General features: G+C 44.7%; 1 protein-coding gene across 1 annotated transcript in view; it reads right to left on the bottom strand.

The window, feature by feature from the left end:
* Positions 1-4,851: 4,851 nt before the first annotated feature.
* Positions 4,852-18,724, bottom strand: part of PARD3B (par-3 family cell polarity regulator beta) — a 430,355-nt gene continuing 416,482 nt past the window's right edge. The window contains exon 23 of the mRNA XM_010565338.1: positions 4,852-5,457. Coding sequence (XP_010563640.1) covers positions 5,103-5,457 — 355 coding nt within the window. The 3' untranslated portion in view covers positions 4,852-5,102. The remainder of the gene's footprint in view (positions 5,458-18,724) is intronic.

An 18,724-nucleotide genomic window follows, 5' to 3' on the forward strand; every position in this document is an offset into this window, starting at 1 on the left:
GAATCTCAGTGTGCTCTGCAACCCACAGCTCTGATCCTACAAAGATTTATGCTTGCGCATAATCTGGAGTATGAAAAGTAGTGTCATCAGCTTCAGCGAAATGACCCACGTACTTCAAGTTAAGTACCTGTGTAAAACTTTCAAGGAGTCCTAAATCTCTGGCAAGATAGCGCTGCAGCCATCTCACTGAAATACAGCCTCAGCTGGTTGGACCTGGTACCTGCTACACAGCCGCAGAACACCTTGGTTGCTACCAATACCAAGAGAAGAGCTCGATGTTGAGATGAAACTGTCTGGGGAACTTTAGCAACGAACACACAGTTGCCCAAGCTGAAATTTGCCGAGATGGCAAGGGACTTCTCTCTCGCTTCTCCTTTCAATCAGGGCTATGAAATCAGGACTCCAGCTCTGCAACTGAAGACAATGCAGATTTGAGAGGAAATCAAGTTAAGCCTTGTGATGTTTTTTTCCCTACAAGGCAGCACATGGCTGTTGTGGTTTGTTTTGTTTTTAAAAAGTCACCTTACCAATTCTGATCCAGCCTGATCATGCACAATCTTCTAATATCAAATCACATCCAGGGGTGAGGATGACTTCGTAGATACAAAGAAGAGAAAGACTCTACATACAAATACAGAATCATATATAGTCTTAAAGCCTTTATTTTAATGCAAAATAAAACAGGTAAAATTTATATAGCCATATGTAACAAAAGATCAAAATCTTTGATGTGGTACTAGAAAAAACTTCTCAAATTGTGTGTTGAATTTCTCCCCCAAAACAATGATTTTTAAATCAGTTTCACTTAAACACACAGGTATTGTCAGGATCACAAACACCTCTCTCCCCCACAATAACAGAATAGTGTCTTGTAAAGCCTTCTCTTCTATGCAGAGATAGTGAATAGTGCTTCCGATTTTGCACGTAAGGCTTAGAGACTCTGCAGAGCAACTGTGACAGAGAGCACAGGTGTAGGGCCTTTTGGAAGTGCAAAGCAGCCCCTGCTCAGAGCAGAATGTCAGGATGCGGCCCTGGCAGAGCAGTCGGTAGGATTCACTCACAGCACTAACTCTCTGATAAACAAATCTGTGACGGCTGGGAGGAGGAGGTAGCACAATTCATCTGTAAAAAAATTAGGCAGCATGTGAAGCTATTTCTAGATCAGGAAGCTGGAGTGAATTGGAATTCAGGGCTGCATGCACTTTTTCAAGGCAGGAGCCTTTTTTTTTTTTTTTGCTTTTTTAATGCTTAGTTACCCTTTTTTTTTTTCCCACAAAGGGCAGTTGATACTTCTTTATGCATTCGAGGGGTGCCTAGAGACTTCTGCATCATAATATATCACAGTGGTAATGTCTGCTCACAGGCCAAGATCATGGCTCACTAGTGGGTGGTCACTCAGAAAATCCACAGGCTCTTTTTCTATCTCTTAATCTTTCAACTGCTGGGCCCGGCTGGCCCCACGCCAGAGCCAGAAATGCAGGCTGCACGCCACCAGCTCAAGAAATCAAAGCTTCCAGCTTCACGTGAGAGCGGGCCTCTCTCCCCCTTGTCTTGACTCCTGTTCACACAACTTATGGCACGCTGCTCCTGCGGCAAACCCAAACTCTCCCTTCACACCCGCTACGTCAGTAACTTTACTGCTGGACTGGCACATTTTGGATGAGGGAGTGCGAGGCAATTACGTGTCAAGAGCATTTCAGACTCATAATTTTCCCAAACATATGGACATATGGGGAAAAGAACAACTTGTTACTTAACGGCTCTTTTGGATTTTGCAAGTGTGTATTTTCAACCGTCAGTTGTAGCACCTCGTGAATTCTGCACGGTACATATTTTTCCACAATATGGTGCTAAAATCATACATTTTACACTGCAGAGAAGCTGACTATATATACACTGTAGTTACACATTATACTTTTGAAAATACCGTACCTCTACCAGATATTAAACCAGCAAATGGCAATTTTCTCCCAGAACAATGGCACCAGAGATTGATGAGATGGTCTGTAATACTTTTTGGTCTTTTTCCCCCAGCTAGGTCAGACTGTTCTTCCTCCTTAGCTCCTCACCTGTAGGATGCATCCATATATTATACTTATAGCACTTTTTTTTTTTTTTTGGAAGAAGCTCTGTACTGAACTAGCAGCAGAGCATCATTTAATAACCTGTTGGGCAAGATTAACAGCTCAAAAGGTGTTTGTTTAATCTGTCCGCCTCAACTGAGTGGAGCGGATGCAGTCAAGGGGAGCCCTTAAGGAGAGATTCAGGTTACGGGAGACAATTGCGCAGGTCCTTCAAAGGCTATAAATAACCCAGGAGCTGTTTCCATCCAGATTTTATTTGGCCCTGGCTCTTGAAATACTGTAAATAAGTTCTGTTCACTGTGCTGTGATGCCATTTGAAGGCTTACTTGAGAGTGATTTATAAAGGCAGTAGCTTATATTCAGAGCTGTTCTTAATTGTGGCCTGGCTTGATAAAGCCACTGTCGCAAATATACTAGTTTCTTTACAGCTGGATCAAATGTATCAGGGGTTATATTTCAAGGAGGGAAAGGAAAGTATTTTAATTTGTTTTCGCTTCACTTTCAGTGGGCCTTCATAACACCAGCGGCTACCCTGTGGCTGCCAAGTCCTGGCTGAGTATCCTGCAGCATCTAAAACTCTTTGAGAGAAGTACAAGGCTGCGTACAGCACGTACACGACAGGCAGTTTCCTTGGGGAATGCGCCTTATTTATGGAGGGTACTGAGACATCCAGCTTTACATCCAACCCTCCCTCCAGAGGTTTTTCCCTCGCTACATTACTAGGGAAGAGGGCAGAAAGAAATGGAACAAGAACTGAACACACTTGCTTCATAATCAGTTGCATTCCTCTCCCTCTCTCCCTCCCACCAATGCTTCCTCCTGACTGGATTGAGAGCTGCGCCTGCCCCTACCCCAGGGAGCCCAGCCCTGTATCATCTGAATCATGGAGATGTCCCCCCACCACCCCAAAGCTGTCTCCTCTTCTCTTCTTCCCAGCCCAGCTGGTGGGTAGAGAGCGGTGTGAATGCAAATGCTAGAGCCTGCCGGCCAGCTGCAAGTGCTCCCCGTGCCTCAGGGTTATGCCAGTCTCTCACCAGCATTAGCAGCACAGAAGAAACTTTGGCTGGGATTAAATGCTGCTTCTCGTCAGGGCCATTACCTACCGGTGGTGGCCCCTGGCAAGCAGCAGAGCACAGACCCACCCTGTCCTGCGCCTTACGGACCTCTTACTCTAACAAGCCCTTTTCCCAGGGATATCTAGTAAAGGGACATGCTCCGAGCAGGACAAACCTTCCTGGTGATATTTAATGCCTGGGAAGTGACTGATGTGATTTAATCTGTTGCATACCAAAGGTGTCAAAAAGACATCAAAGAAATCCTTGTGTTTAATCCTTGGCCAGGTCACAGTCTCTCCCTGATGAGCGAAGGAGCCCAAACGGTTTAATAGCACTCCCAAAAGGCAGAAGTCGAGGAATTAAGGACACTTGGAAATTTCACAAAATATATTCCTAGGTGGCAAGACCGTATGGTTTCCCTGTGACAAAATCCTTGAGACAGATCTCTGAGCATCCACAGCCCTGTTGGGCTGGGTATCACAGGTCCCTGTGGTTGGAACCCTGCATTTCTGATCTCCTCCCAGGCTGGCTGCAGGGCAAGCTCAGGCTGCGCAGGGCAAAGAGCCACGTATACCCCACGTACAAGGCACATACCCCTCTGCCCTGTCCCCCCGCGGCTCTGCTGCACTGCTGGCCCCCTCTCCCCACCCACACTGTCTCTCTTCCTACGCACTGCTGCAAATAACTTGCTACAAACTGCTATTCTCTCCTCTTCTCCCTGGGCCCCAGGGTCTTGAAGCCCTCCCTGTTGCCTTCCTTGTCTTTTCCCTCACTCCTCGCCGTGAAAAGCCCCTCTCCCTGCTGGCCTGATGGCCCCTGGCTTCAGGAACTCGAGTAGTTTGGCACTTGGCGCCGGCCTGGCGCTGCCCGAGGCTGAGCTTCACTTGGGGGACTGAGGGTGGGCCCCGCGCCCACAGGTGCCTTCACGCGGTGGCCAGGCACGTTGCTGGCAGGCACTTCGCTGTAACCCTGGCCAGAGCGGGCTGGGAAGGCGCTGCCCTGCCCCAGCCGAGGCAGCACCCGATACAGTAACTTCATACGAATTATTGAGTCCATGCCTGCGGTCACCTCCTCAGCCACTTCTTATAGGCCAGCTCCACTGAAACCCCAAGAGCGACGCTCCTTGACAGCAGCTGAGGATCTGATCTCCAGGGTTTACATTTAAAGAGTGCACACTGTATAGCTAAGAAACGCTCACAAGCACACACACGCACATCTACAGACACACACCTCTCAGGTGACTGGCTGCCTTGTCCTCTGTGAGCCTGCCCAAGCATGGCAGATAAAGCTTTTCGCCTTACTCCAAATGCAGCAGGTGCAGTAAGAGTAGAATCTTGCTACACAAACTGCAAAAAATGAAGGCTACAAGATAAATGCTGCCACCATCAAACGGAAAGAGGAAGACAGAGGCCAGATTACAAATGTGGAACTGCAGCATCCTTAAAGCACAGAGCTGCTGGTCTGAATGTGCCTGGAATGCGTCCGCTACCTCCGTGGCAGTCCCTTGTCAACTCATGATCACACACTGGATTACACGAGATCCTCAGCTCTGCATGAAGTCCGTACTGTGTCCTGTGTTCTCACTTAAAGGCCCTACAACAGCACTCTGAAGCAGACTCTGGTGACACCACTGCCCCTACACAGACAGCTACGTACTGTACAGGTGTAACTGGATTCGGTCAATAGCCCTGAGGTGTATTAAGTGTTGCGCTTCATTACCAGCAGCCACTTTCTATTTTTAAAAGGAATCAAAAAATACTCAACTGTCTGGTACCTCATGTACTCAAAACACGTCGTACCTCACGTTCGCCTGTTAGAAAGCACCTACGCTGAGCCCAGCTCAGTAAGAATGACTCCAGGTCTTGTGTGCCATTCTTATAGGCAGCTACACTGGGGAACAACTCTACAAGGATGACGTCCGAGGGGATTCCTCCTGGGCTGTGCTGGCAAGTCCAGTGTGTGGCTATACTGCTGCAGTCATGGGGTTCTTCTGCCTGGGATCCTGTTGCCTGTACTGGTACTGGTCTGGACTGGTCCCACGGTGTCGGACAATTTCATTATAAGCTGGTGCTCGGTGGGACTGAGGAGGGGAAGGTGGCACATCCTGCCGGAGGGGTCCTTTATGCTGGTTTGTGACAGGCTGGGCTGGGTAGTAATGGGAGTACCTCAATTCTGCCACTCTCGTGTCCGGTGCACGGATGTAGTTCCCCTTAGATGGGTGGACAACAGGCTGTCCTCCTTGGTAGTAGGGAAGATCTCTCTCTTTGTATATTACTCGTGGCCCTGTTAAATATTCCAGTGGCTCTGCAGGTCCACGCCTGAGGATGAAAAACATAATAAAGCTCATAAAAAGGCAGTCTACTAGCCCAGTGACACATTATTGTACTCACAATCTATGTCTACTTTGGGAAAGGAAATGCCACCTCAAGCATGACAGGTCCAGATGAATCAAAAGAACTTCTGAAGGATAACAAGCCTCCCACCTGCATTCTACAAAAGTCTGTAATACCCAGGACACTAGAGGAAGGGTCCAGCGCACACCACAGCCCTTTTACAATGGGGGAGCACTGGAGCCCTTCAGCTCCTAAAGTCAGCCTCCAGTGATCCATTTGCCGTAATGGAAACAAAGCTCCTTTAAACAATGCGTGTTTGACTGAATCTTATCTAGCCTGAGGATAAACAGATGAGTTGGGTCTGCAAGTCTGCAAATCCCATAAGCTATACATGCACAAATATTCATGCTTTCCAAGCCATTTCCCACTATTTTTTCCCCTAACATGTCAGACCGTAAAACTTTCCAAACACCGTAGTTGGAAAAAACTGGAAGTCCTGGAAGAAACACTAGGGATGTCAGGCTACAATATCTGTGTTTAATGGGTGAGCTGCCAATGGGGTTTCAAAAAAACTCCTGTGATCTAGAAGGCCTGATATTACAACAGCCCTGTAACTTGTCTGCATCAGTATGGATTTGACAAGCTCTAGTTCATGTAAAAAGCAACATGTGAACATGCCATCCCTGAGGATGTGCCATGGAGCCCTCTCTGTAGCTTTCTGCATCTTAATTCCATGATTTGCACTAATGAAGCATTGATATTTTTTCCTAGTACAGCTTAACTTGTGATACTTTTGAAATGGCAAAAATAATTGTTCTTACAGACATGTCACCAGAGCATCCCCCAAAGTTCAACTCAATTAGGAGTTTTTGCCAGTCTGATTGCAAATGTCTTTGCACTTTGGGCAAAACCTCCCATTGACTGCAGAGGAAGCTTCTCTCCAAGTGAGAGCTGAAGGAAGACGGCAGGGTTTTGACCCAAAACAGGGCCTGAAAGTATAAATCAATTACACCTGCTCTGTGGTGTTGGGACTGAACTCATCAACTGTTTAAATATTCTTTACATAGATTTATTAAAAAAGTCATCATTCTGGTACAGCAGATCAGGTGTTCACAATTTGTCAATGCCTCTCTTTTGTTCACACAGAGATTTTACAAGCATGCTCCCCCTTTCCTAATCTGGGCTCCCAGACTCCAATGGAACTTGTTTTGCATGAAGTAAAACAAAACATGTGGTTTTCTGCTGCACTCATTTAAGCCCATGGGGTAAATCATGGACATAGGCAATGAACAAACATTATCTGCCTTGAAATGAACCTACAATTCTCCCCCTGGAATAACTTAGTGCAAATGTTTCCTGTTTAAAATGGAAAGAGCAAAAGGAAGAATTCCAGGCCTTGGACTTTTAGGACCCTATGCTCCCCAGAGACTTTTTGCTTTAAAAACAGAACATTATAAAAGACAGGCACTCCTGGCTCCCCACCCCCGCGGTGAGACAGTCCAGACAAAGTGCTGAAGGGCCTGAAGCCACCCTGTGAGATACCGAAAGGACTCTTAACTGCATGTATTGAGACAACTGCTGTCTCTGCTCACACACCTACGCCTTGCAACAAAGCCTAATTTCCACAGCAGGCCAAAGAGTTGTTCCATGTATTTCTACATGAAGCCTTGTTCACTAGTCCGTCCCATCACACTCAGCTTTTAATTCCTCTGTGTGCAAAACCACACGTCCAATCGTAAAAGGCTTCTGCAATGGTAGGAACTGCTTTGTGTCAAGCAGCAAACCAATAGGAACAAATGTCAAACCTACACCCATCACCTTTTAATATAAGGATAAAGCTCAAAATCCTGTATATTAGATTTTACAAAATGTTCTCATTGGCAGCTATAATCAACCAAATTATTGTGGATCACATTAAAAAAGGACTGAGCTTGGAACCTGATCCAGAATTCACTGAAGAGCCAGGTAGCTTTTGGACAGAGCTGTAACTGCAAAATTGAATTACTCCAAAATAACAAATTCAAGATTAATTGGTACCAAAATAACTGTTGAGAACAGGACTGAGCCACCAGCATCATCTACTGAGCCTTCAGCACACAGCTCATCCCTCAACTCACACGACAGGTCTGGATGTTGCAGGAAAAGAGGGGGATGTGGTTTGCCATCCAGCCAAAAAACCTGTTTCCAGGAAAGCTCAGCCAGTCCAGTTCTAGGAGACAGTGTGACACTGCTGCCACAGAAGCTGGGACTGTGCAGAGGGTAGTGCATTCAGGCAGCTCTGACCTAGGACTGTGCAGTGAAGATGAGCCTGAGCAATCAAAGCACAAGCGTGCCAGACAGCAGCATGTACCCAAACTGCTTGAGCTTGTGCCATCAGGTCTTTGTTGCCATTACCTGTGCTGCAAAACTAAATCCACCATCAGTTCACTTGCAGCTAATACCGTCTCTGGTTGTGTAGACAAACTGCAGAGCGGAACATGTGGGAAGGGCAAAATCTTTCTAAAAAATAAAAAAATACCCAAGCTGTTCACTCTTAGCACTAGTTTCCCTTCTCTGAGGGTGAAACACCCATAGGTGGTATCATTCTCGAGTGCCTTTCTCAGAGTCAGGGCTTAGCAGCTGGGAGGAGAGGTTGTACACAGAGACAAGGCTTGAATCCACTTCACTTGGATCCTTTAGGAAAGCCCTGGGAAGACAGAAGGTATGTGAGGTTTTTTAGCAGCCTTGGCAATAATACAAGCAGTGATCTAACCAATGATTACCAGAAAGTCTCGCATGAGTAAAATCTTGGGAAACTCTGGTAACTGCCCCAAAGGCTGCCCCTGGGCAGCATAACAGGGGGAAATTTCATGAAAGATATCCTCGTGGCTGCACCACACTCTCCAGCTCACTTCCCCTGGTGATCCCAGTGAGTGTTACACATACAGATACACATGCTACAATGATGACAGAATATTCGTCCCTTTTATGACCAGCACTGCATGCTGAAGCTGAGTTATCTCCTGAGGATTCATTCTTCCTCACCTACCAGCCATGCCCGGTGAAGTCTGTTCTTAGGGAGCTGCTCACAGTGCAACCAACCAGCCTTGGGAGTCTCCATGAACCTGTGTCACGAACCTCCATCTGACAGGTCTTAAAATACAGGAAAAAACAGCCCTTTCCTCTCCAAGTGTGTCAAATTAACCATCAGAAAGTCAATCTTTTTTAAGGTAGAAGAAACACCTACAGATACCAAGCTCTGGCTGTAAAAATGCTGTCACCATTAGGAGTAAGTCTGAGACACTGGGAGCAGTTCCCAGCAGGAAGAGCAGGGATCCCCTAAAGCAACACCATTTTCACTTGATAGCTCATGGTGTAAAAGTATATGCTGTTGTTTATCCTTAAAGAAATGACCATAATGGCTCAAACCAAATACTTTCTTCTTGGCAGCCCCTCGTAGATGCTACGCTTGTTTCTTCAAGCAGCAAAACAACCCCTGCCTTTTCACTCGGCAGACATTGCCACCTCTGAGGAGGCCCTAATGAAATTCTTCTCCCCTCCCTTGCTGTTTTTGTTGGCTTCTGATGAGTTCAGAGTTCACAGGGCCATATCACACCTCCCAAGTGACCCATGGTTTGGGGGTCAAACCAATAACCTCAAGTGGAAAATCAGTGACCCAGGGGAGTGATCAAAAATCCACAAATTGGGTCAAGCAGGTCCAGCCACTCAAAAGGACCGGGCCAGGAGCGTGCCCTCTGAGAAGACATGCTGGGTAGGAGCTGCTCTGACCGTCAGCCGTTTTCCAGATTTTTGGCCAGTTGTTTGACCTGTGGGTCCAGTGAAATTAATGGCAGGCAGAAGGTAGGGAAGCCGACACAACATCCTGGGAAGGAACTGATCTCAGAGCTCAAAAAAGTGTTTCTGCTGATCGTTCAGCTCTGCTGGCTCCCACTGGAAGATGCATCAGTGATGCGGGTCTAGCTAAAAGCAGAGGCTGCTGCTGAAGGAAGCAGTGGAAGGAAGGGAGGCAGAAGCACCAGGTTCAAGAAAGGAGTGAAACTGGTAGGGCAGTGTGAAAATGCACTCCTCAAAAATGTCACAGGCAAGGTACCCCTTGAAATGTTCTTTCTATTGTGGGGAAGTGAAATATCACCCTCCCCTGCAGAGAAATTATAGATCACACACAGAGGTAGTTACAAACATGTTTTGCCATATCATTTCATATGCTGGTTAGCAGCTCTACTGGTTTATCTTCTAAATGATTCAGCAGGTAAAAACTGTGATCCATTTTGAGCTTTAAGAGTACGAAGTAGCCTTGTCCAAAATAAAGCAGGTAACTCGTGACTGATGTTCAATTAACAGTATGTGTGTTGTTGTTTTCCCTGTAACAAATAAAGCCTGAAGTAGTTTGTTTTTCTACCCTTGCTTTATTTATCTTCCAAGCACAAAGAATATAAAATCTAATATTTTCTGGCTTTGCTGCAGAATTTTTAAGAGCTTCTGGGTTTATTTAAAACTGAACCAAAGGATTCAGAATACTTAAGAAAGGCTTCTTTTACCCAAAATGTTATTTAGTCATTGAAGTTAAACAGGTATCTGTAGGTTTCAAAAAACCTAAGTAAAACACTTTTTGCTTCCTGCAGTTCCCCCCCCCCCCCCCCCTTTTTTTAAAGCCTCTATTTCAGTATTCTTCAGTTGTGGACAATCTCACAGGGTAGACTGGCCTAAATACCTGATGCTTCAAAAAACAACCAGAAAAAAATAATTTCATTTCAGGTTCACTGTGTTTCATTGTTAACCCTCATTTGCAGGTCACCTTTAACATCAGCCACGAGACACATGGTTGGGTTATCTGAAAGGAAAGGAAAGCAAAATGATGGTCTGGCTGTTCATGCTGTGCCCCATCATGTTGGGGGTTTGGATTTCATCATGACAAAGAGTTTTTCTTGCCTCTGTTCTATAGGGAGAATCACAGAGGTCATGCTCTTAGTACCTGGTAAAAAGCAAGGAAGGGAATGCTCTCTTCTTACATCACTGTCTCCTCGCTGCTGAGAGAATATTTTGCAAGGGATATAATCTCACATGAAAAAAGGCCTTCTTACTTTGTCAGGGAGTACTTCTTGAAATAAACTTCAAAGACAGCCACAGACTAAGTGGCAAATGGAAAGCCCACATTTGGCTGCAGTCTCTTTCATGTCTAAGCAAGACATAGAGAGACTCCGGGTGATGGCATCAGGCAGCTCAGGCTGTGATTAAAGAACAGGAGAAAGCAACAAGGTCCTATCTGTGTCCAAATTCTCACCGAAGAACTCTATTGTATGCATCGTGATTGCAGGCTGTTTGTTCTCAGCCAGGAGGATCTACTTTTAAAGAAGAAAGGAGAAGCTGATGTAAGAATTAAATTATGCAAGCAAACAATCTTACAGTATCAAATACATTACACTGTGTCTTTATAAAGCTCTTCTCAACATACGCTATAAACAACTGACTGAAAAGACTATGTAGTCCCTATCTCTCCAGATACAGTATTAAAGACACCGCAGTGCTGTTTGTAGTCAGTGGCAGAAAGAACTTCTGTTGCTTAATTTTCAATGTGCATATAACTTAAAAAATATATATTTTTTTGTAATCACTGCAGCTTTCAAAAAACATCACTGCATGACTCTGAGTTTCATTAAAGTCTGTCTCTGTATCTAAATAGGCGAGATAGTCCTATAACAAATATTCTTTGCCATTTCAGACCAACACTTCCCATAGCTGATGATGGGGTTTGCATTTAAAAAGTCACTGGAAAACAAATTTGGTATCTTAGCACTGGGAAGAATCTGCAGCACAGGGAAGTGCTCAGTGGCTGCTGTCTGTGAGAGAGGCTTGTACCTCTCAGAAGAAGGCAGATGTCTAGCAATGTCATACTAACCTCAAACACACCACACACAGATTATTTATGGGCTGAGCTGGTGGAGGTGCTTTCTTCTCCTGTTCTTTTATCAACAATACAAGGCTAAAAAATCAGATAACATAAACGAATACAATCCCTGGCTCTCATGTAGCACATGCCATGCAGAGAGAGCTGTTTTTAGTTTGAGGACTGTGTTTGGAATTCCTTCAGTGTCAGGTTTCCAGTTACCAGACCCTCATCCCTGGGCCAGGCACGACTGCGGTTGGACTGGATTAGCAGAACACTCTGCAATGTATATTACATAGCTTTGACTTCTATAGGCTTTGCAGACCCATAAAAATAATGATTGTTTCATGACCTGCGTTACTGGGGGGGGGGGAAAGAGCAGAAAAATCTCTCTCCCCTTTTTAAAGAATTCATATTTGTTTTGGATTTGGAGAAGGAGTTTGTTCGAAATTCAAGCAAGAGTACATTTCAGATGCAATGCAGGCAGGCCTGATTCTCTTCCCTTGCATGCAGTTTTGCAAAGTTTAACAGTGGCCTTGACTGGCCTGAACGTAAGAGCTTATATGCATAGTTTTTGTCTCTCTCTACTGTATTATGGCTTGGAATGTTTAGAAACAAACAGCAAAAGCACCACAATCCCAGAAAGTAAGTGCATAGACACGTTTACATTACTCTAGTTGAAGTCCGGCCTTAAAGCAGCTGGAGAACGAAGTCCTTTATTGTGTGCAGAGGGCCACATTTTGAGAGATGTTGGGCCCCAGCAGCTCCATGGGCAGTTCTTAGCAATTGGAGACATTTAGATGTCCCCCTTGTTTTTACATCCAGGACCAAGCATCAAGTTTAGTCAAATACTAGCTTTCTATGCAGATAAGCAGACTGCAGAAACAACTGTAAGATAGGAAAACAGTAGTGTGACAAGTTTAAAACTTTACTATAAGATTATATACGATTTATTATGACAGCATGAACAGCCTATTTTGCATGCAAGCAAACCAATTGTTCTCAATCCCTAATGGAGCAAACTATGACACAGATTGGTTAATATCAGAATTTACAGTGCCATTTAATTAAACCCCCTCTCATCAGCAATGAAGCCATAAAACATTGTGTTGCTCCTTTGCTCCAGCGTTCGTTTATTTTCCACAACAGATCTCAGACTAGCTTCTGATAATCCCATCCTGCAGGCAAAGCCCCCCTTTCTTTCCTTCCCTAAATTCAACCTACAAATATAGGAACTGCGATAATCAGGATTAAAACCCTCAAATCAACAGCAACAAACCCCCAAATATACTAGCCGGTGCTCTATAAATGCCCAATAAGCATTCAAAACAACTAGTCCAATAATCCTTCCTACTCAATTCCTCACTTGTTTTGTTCATATGCTTTCAGGCATGGTACATCTCTTCTACCAGGAGGCATAAAGTAGCACCTATTGAACAAGACATCGCTATTCTGTGATCTCTTCAAGCTTAAAGGGATCTTAAGTAGATTGGTACTTTAAGTAGCGAGTCATTACAACATGTGTCATTTCATATGTTACTCATTATTCAACACAACATAATACCGTGTGAGTCATTAACCTCTTGGCATTGGTAACCTACTCTCAATGCTAAGCAGTCATGCTTGTTGCTCAGGAACCCCCATGCTCTGTCGGGGAGAGACCTGGATGAGATTTTAAGGTCCCTTTGGTCTTTTGTTTTGCAGATCAGCAGGGGCTGAAAGCTCTTCCTATAGACTAAAAGAGTTCTTGGCCTTTGGTCTCTTGCTTCACGTTTCTGCGATGATGCCGGCCAAGTTACACTGGAGGGAAGAAAACTTCTTTTTAAAGGACATATGCATGTTAAGCCAGCAAGAGAAGCAAACATTTAGGTTTCTCAGCTGAATTTTGCATTTCAATGCAGACTCAAACTAGTACGAAGAAGTACTGAACACGTGCAGAACTGCCACCACTGGGGTGAGATGCTAAAGTGAAATCTCCCTTATGGTAATATTTGTACTCCATTACTGTGCAGTAGCTCCAATGGACGTAGGGATCCTGCTACCCCTGCCATGACACAAGCCAGCTACTTCCTTCAAGAGCAGGCAAAAAATGAGAAGAGAGAGAGATGCAGAGAGGCGAGACCCCAACGCTGGCCCCAGCCCAGCAGCAGCACAAATGCCAGGCATACTACCCAGATCTCTTTGCCTCACCCTAACCTCTACTGCAGATCTCCGTGGTTTTGGAGGCAATCAGGATAGAAATTAAAGGTCCTGTGGTGGTTCAGGAGATGTTAATTTGATTTAAAAGAAATTCTGTTGCCATAGTCAAAATCCCTCTTCAGAAGGAAACAAACACGCTGCTCAGGCTCCAGGAGAGCTCCTCCAGAGCAAGGAAGCCTCCTCCCTTTGCCTATCCATTCACAGCACTACTGCTATCCATGCCATTTTTGTAAAGTGCTGTCAAAGACACAGAAACCCAAATTCTAAGCTGTTCTCATTTTTCACGTGAAATGAATTTAAAGCATGGTGATTATTTGGCTGTGCTGTTCAAATGATTTTCAACAAACAACAGAAATCATTAAAAGAATCTTCCTAAGTAATAACAACCCGGGCCCAGGTCTTTACTATTCAGCCGCTGGGATCTTAACACGCTATCTGCTCTTTAGTGGGCTAGTAAAAACCTGTAAGAAGTGGTTATTAATATTATTACCAAGGTTTTAGGCTTTTTTTTTTTTTAAACATCTCTCATTTAAATTAAAGCATTCCTTGCAGCATTTTCTCCCATTGCCGTGATGAAGCATGGCTGTCGATTCCACCTCTGATGGCACAAACTGGGTAGTAAAACTATGCTTCAAAAAAAAAAGAAAATGATTTTTGAAACTGATTGTAGCTGGTAATTTTTCCTTACATTTCATTTCTTTCTGGGTCCAGACATTCTGTTAAACTCACTGGGATGTGCCATTTCCTTTGTTCACCTTTGCAACAAAGGCAAAGCTGGAGATCCAGAGAATGATGGCTGCTTTTTAGGGGCAAGGTGGACCTTAAAAACAAGCAGTTCTTTCTTTCCTCAGGTAGTATTTCAGTCCCCTTTGTTCCCCTAGTGCTCATGTACTGATTTGCTCCTAACCAGCCTGTAAGTACATCCTCCCCCCCCCTATATTTTCTTTTGTTAGAACCATTCATTTCTATACAGGCATTAGATTATAGATTTCCTGGCTTGCTGCACTCCATTAACACTCTGGTAACCACCCCTTTTCCAGCCAGCCATTAAACACCACCTTTAATAATTGAGATTTAAAGGCTCAGGGCATGATAAACAGCTGAAGTTATAACTTTACAGCTGCTTCTACAGAAGTGTGTAAATCTCCAGATTTGGATAGGCAAATCAGTTAATTAGACTTGCATTAAGTCACAAACTTTGCGGGTGCTCTGACAGCAGATGTCCTGAAGTTGAGTTTTAAATAACAAGGGTCAAACCCCTCAATCCCACTGGGCTAGGAGAGACGGAAACGTCCCACCCGGTGCCCAGAGAGCAGTAGCACTGACTGCAGCTGCTGTGACTTGCAGACGGCCACGAGCGCCTTGTGACTGCAGCCCATTCCAGCTGTGTTTATGCTGGCTTCTTCCTTAAGAGCTTCTACAGTTACACGAACATCAGCGCAGCTGCAGCAAGCAGAACGACTGCCGACTGGACGTGCTCTACCTGCTGCCCGTGGCGGAGGCGACCCTTGTTTTACCACCCTGCATTTCCCACCCACCAGCACACAGGTTATGCTTTCAAAGCGGGGCTCTGCAAGTTGTGGGGCTGGGCGCAGCTTCCCCCTGCCCCGACCTGCGGCCCAGGAAATGTTACGGGGATGGCCCTTAGTCACTGCTAGCCAGTAAATGTTCAAAGCTGGTGAGGCTCGGAGCTGCAGGCCACGGGCCTCTTCAGGGACATGGGTAGTAAGAGGTTAACCTTCGGTCGTGAGGCCCAAGTGCCTGTGCTCCATCTCTGCAAGAGTTATCTCCCTGTTGCTGCATTTAAAAATACTGTATGTAATTAACTGTTATCAGGTTGTTAAGCAGTGTGCTGAAGTGTGAACTTATCATTCAATTGTTTCCTTTATTTACAAAGTCCCTGCCATTCTCTGAGGCGGCAGCCTGGGACAGGCTGTTGACTTGCTCAGATGAAGAGGGTTTAGCGCGCCAGATTTTGGTAGCAGAAGCAGATTCTGGATAGGTGAGACACAGCCGTGAATCTGTTTGGTTCCTCAGACACCCCCTCAACACGCCCTGCAGAATAGCTGCGTGTGAATGAGACGCACGCACGCACCACTGCTACCAAATACATCACTGTAATGTTGCTTTGAGCCCTGAACCACACCGCACGGAGGAAATTCACAATACAGCTCCCAACCACTGTAACCCAGCCTTCCGGGCACAAGCAGAGTTTTTACTCATACATATGGCACTAACTTTAATGCCTATAGATATCTACAAGCTATGTGGTCCATTCACAGAGGAAGACGTCGTAACTACTGACTTCCATGCACTTCTGCGCTCAGTTCTTCCCCTCCCCCTTTTCATTTGCTGGACTTTGTTTCCTTAAGAAAAACAAATCTGGAAGTCAGTGGACATCATGTTAGACCACAGGCTGGAGAGGGAAGGACATGACAACAGGGCAAGATGCCACATCCACCGCTGTCCTCTCTGCCTCCCTCCGCAAGGCCCAGGTTTGGTTTCCTGGAGGCCATGGCTTCCACCACTTTTTTTTGCCACTTTCCCCTCCTGGCCTGGCTACTGTTCTCTGCTTTCTTCCCCAGCAGCACCAGCCCTGGCAATGCCTGCAAGGAGTCCAAGATGACATGAGACATCATCAGATCTATGTGACTTTCTTCTACGCATTCCTGGTCTGGGGCAGCACCATGCATCCAGCAGGACTTACTAGCATGGTCCCTGGGCATCCAGTGCCCTTTGCTTTTTGGGAACCGGTGCAATCATCAATATCCCAGACCTATGTGCATGCCTCCCCACTACTTGTAATAGAGGAGATATGTAGCTTCTAAACAAATTTCTTCTGTGCCATCTGCACACCATGCTGCATGCCAGATGACAAGATAAAATTTGCAACAGCAAAGTTCTTGGAGCACAGCAACCTTCTAGAGAGAGCAAGCACAGCCTGTGGCAACACAGTTATGTCAGCTTAGTCATGTACCTAGAACAGAAGACATCAGGATGCTGAAGCTGGAAGAAGGAGCACACAGCAGAAGACAGAAAAAAACCATACTTTAAAGACACATCAAAACACTGCATGCTCGAGCAATGGGAAAGCAATGCCAGCAGCTGGGAATCAGCGATACCTTACAGACGTGACAGCACAGCGGCTGGAACAGGGGCAAGCCAATATTGAGATAAAGAGAGGCTTTGGACAGCACCACCAGGTATAGACTTTGATTTCTTTTGAACACATGTATACATCATGTCAAAGACTACCAGGTGCAGTAGAGTGTTACATGCGAGACGTGATGCTGTCAGTAGCTTCAGCTTAGATTATGATGAACACCACCACAATCAGAGAGGCACCCCTACTCCACCCACGAAGGCTACTACATGCCATCAGTGAGAGAAAGAGAAGCAACTGATCTGAACCGGGTAAGAACCTGGCAAAGATTCCAGACACCATGTCTCAATTTGGCTGGGGGAGGTGGGGGTGGAATTAAATAAAAACGCCCTCTAACTTGAAACAATCTTTTACATAATGAATCAATCAAACAATTATCTTTGCTCTAGTATGTTCAAATCAAGGGAATCATCATTGAAAATAACAACCAATTTATATAGCTCATTTAAAGCCACAGTAAGCTAGGCTGCTGATTCACTAATGAACAATAAAGGTCACTACTATAATACCATTCTAAGTATTTTCAGATTGTGCGGTGTGATAGACTTGAAGTGGCATGTTCATAAAAAACCCATCAAGATGCTTTGCAGAGGGAAGTAAAGATGGAAAGAGATCTGTGCTCTGCCTAGATACCAGACTGAGAAGAGGGCATAACTTGATGTGATGAGGAACCTTGTGCCCTAGACTCATCCGGCCTCAGCCAAAGCCTCTGGATGTCAATGGAAGCATTTCAATGAGCTTTGGATTAGGCCCTTGTATAGGAGAATGGTATCTGAAAGGGGATGAGAGGGCAGCGAGAGAATGAGACATCTGTATTCTGGAATGAAGTCAGAAAGTTAAGGCCTGACAGCCTTAGACAGCAAATAAATAGCTCGAGTACTGGATGTGGGTTGCTGAAATGCCTCACTCCACGTGGAAACATTCCTCTTCAATTGTGTCTTTCAGGTATTCAGAGAAAAGACTGACCAAAATGCAGTTAGTTTATTTTTTACTTTTTGAGTGCTCATGATCTAGAGAGGGGTACTTATATGTGATTACTAAGAAACAAGACATTCTACCAGATGAATAACACACCTCGGCTACATGGAAGTTACATCTATGATTATTAATAGTGTGGCAACTGGGGCAATTTAGCAGTGTGCCCTAAATTGCAGCATCATGTCTTTCACTATTACCAGAACCAGATGCTTCAGAGGAAGATGTAATTAGTGGAGAATTAATAGTTTGCATAGGCCTTACAGCATAAAAGCAAGCTCTCCTCTCCTCCCCAGAAGCTAACTCAAAACAAAGCAACTATTGGTCTAAGTCCAGGTTTGCAGAAAGGTGTAGGATTCAGAAACACAAAACACTTGATGGCATGTCTGTACTTACAGATGTTAATATAAAAAACCCCAACAACAATAATATTTAACCTTGACAGACCTACTATTTGAATCCCATAGAAAAAAAGCACAATATAGTAGAGAGTGAGCCTGTGGTGAGTTGAGAATGATGTCTTTTCCAAACCTCAATGTTAAATCTTTAATGCTGACTTGGGTTCCTCTTTAACGAAAATATGTGTAATTCTACTTCCAGTAAAATGGGATTGTCTTTAAAAGAACTTTGCGACACTTCAAAAGTCCCTCTTTTTTCAATGATCAAAAAGTAAAAGGGAGAAATTTCATATCATATCAAGCAGCTGCAATATAAACCTTACTCAAGAAGACCATTCCAGTTTCTATGTCAGAAAAGTACAAAGCAGCAATAGCATTCTGAGGATGCAAAATGGTCTCTGTATACTAAAGTCCCTTGAAAAACCTGTAAAACTTGTGGTATAAACTAGTACAACTGAAAATGAAATGTCTAAGGAGAAAAAGACCAGGGTTAAGGGTTCTGTATTGATTTTTTTTTCCTCCACATTGGGATTAAAGTGATTTCAGCTGGGACCTGGAATTACAGATGCAATTATAATTTCCATTTATATTTTTAGACTGTGTACAAAGAAGTGTAATAATGGGCAGCTGAAT

Source organism: Haliaeetus leucocephalus, unplaced genomic scaffold (genome assembly GCF_000737465.1).
Source record: "Haliaeetus leucocephalus isolate CR32 unplaced genomic scaffold, Haliaeetus_leucocephalus-4.0 Scaffold1, whole genome shotgun sequence".
Lineage (NCBI taxonomy): Eukaryota > Metazoa > Chordata > Aves > Accipitriformes > Accipitridae > Haliaeetus > Haliaeetus leucocephalus.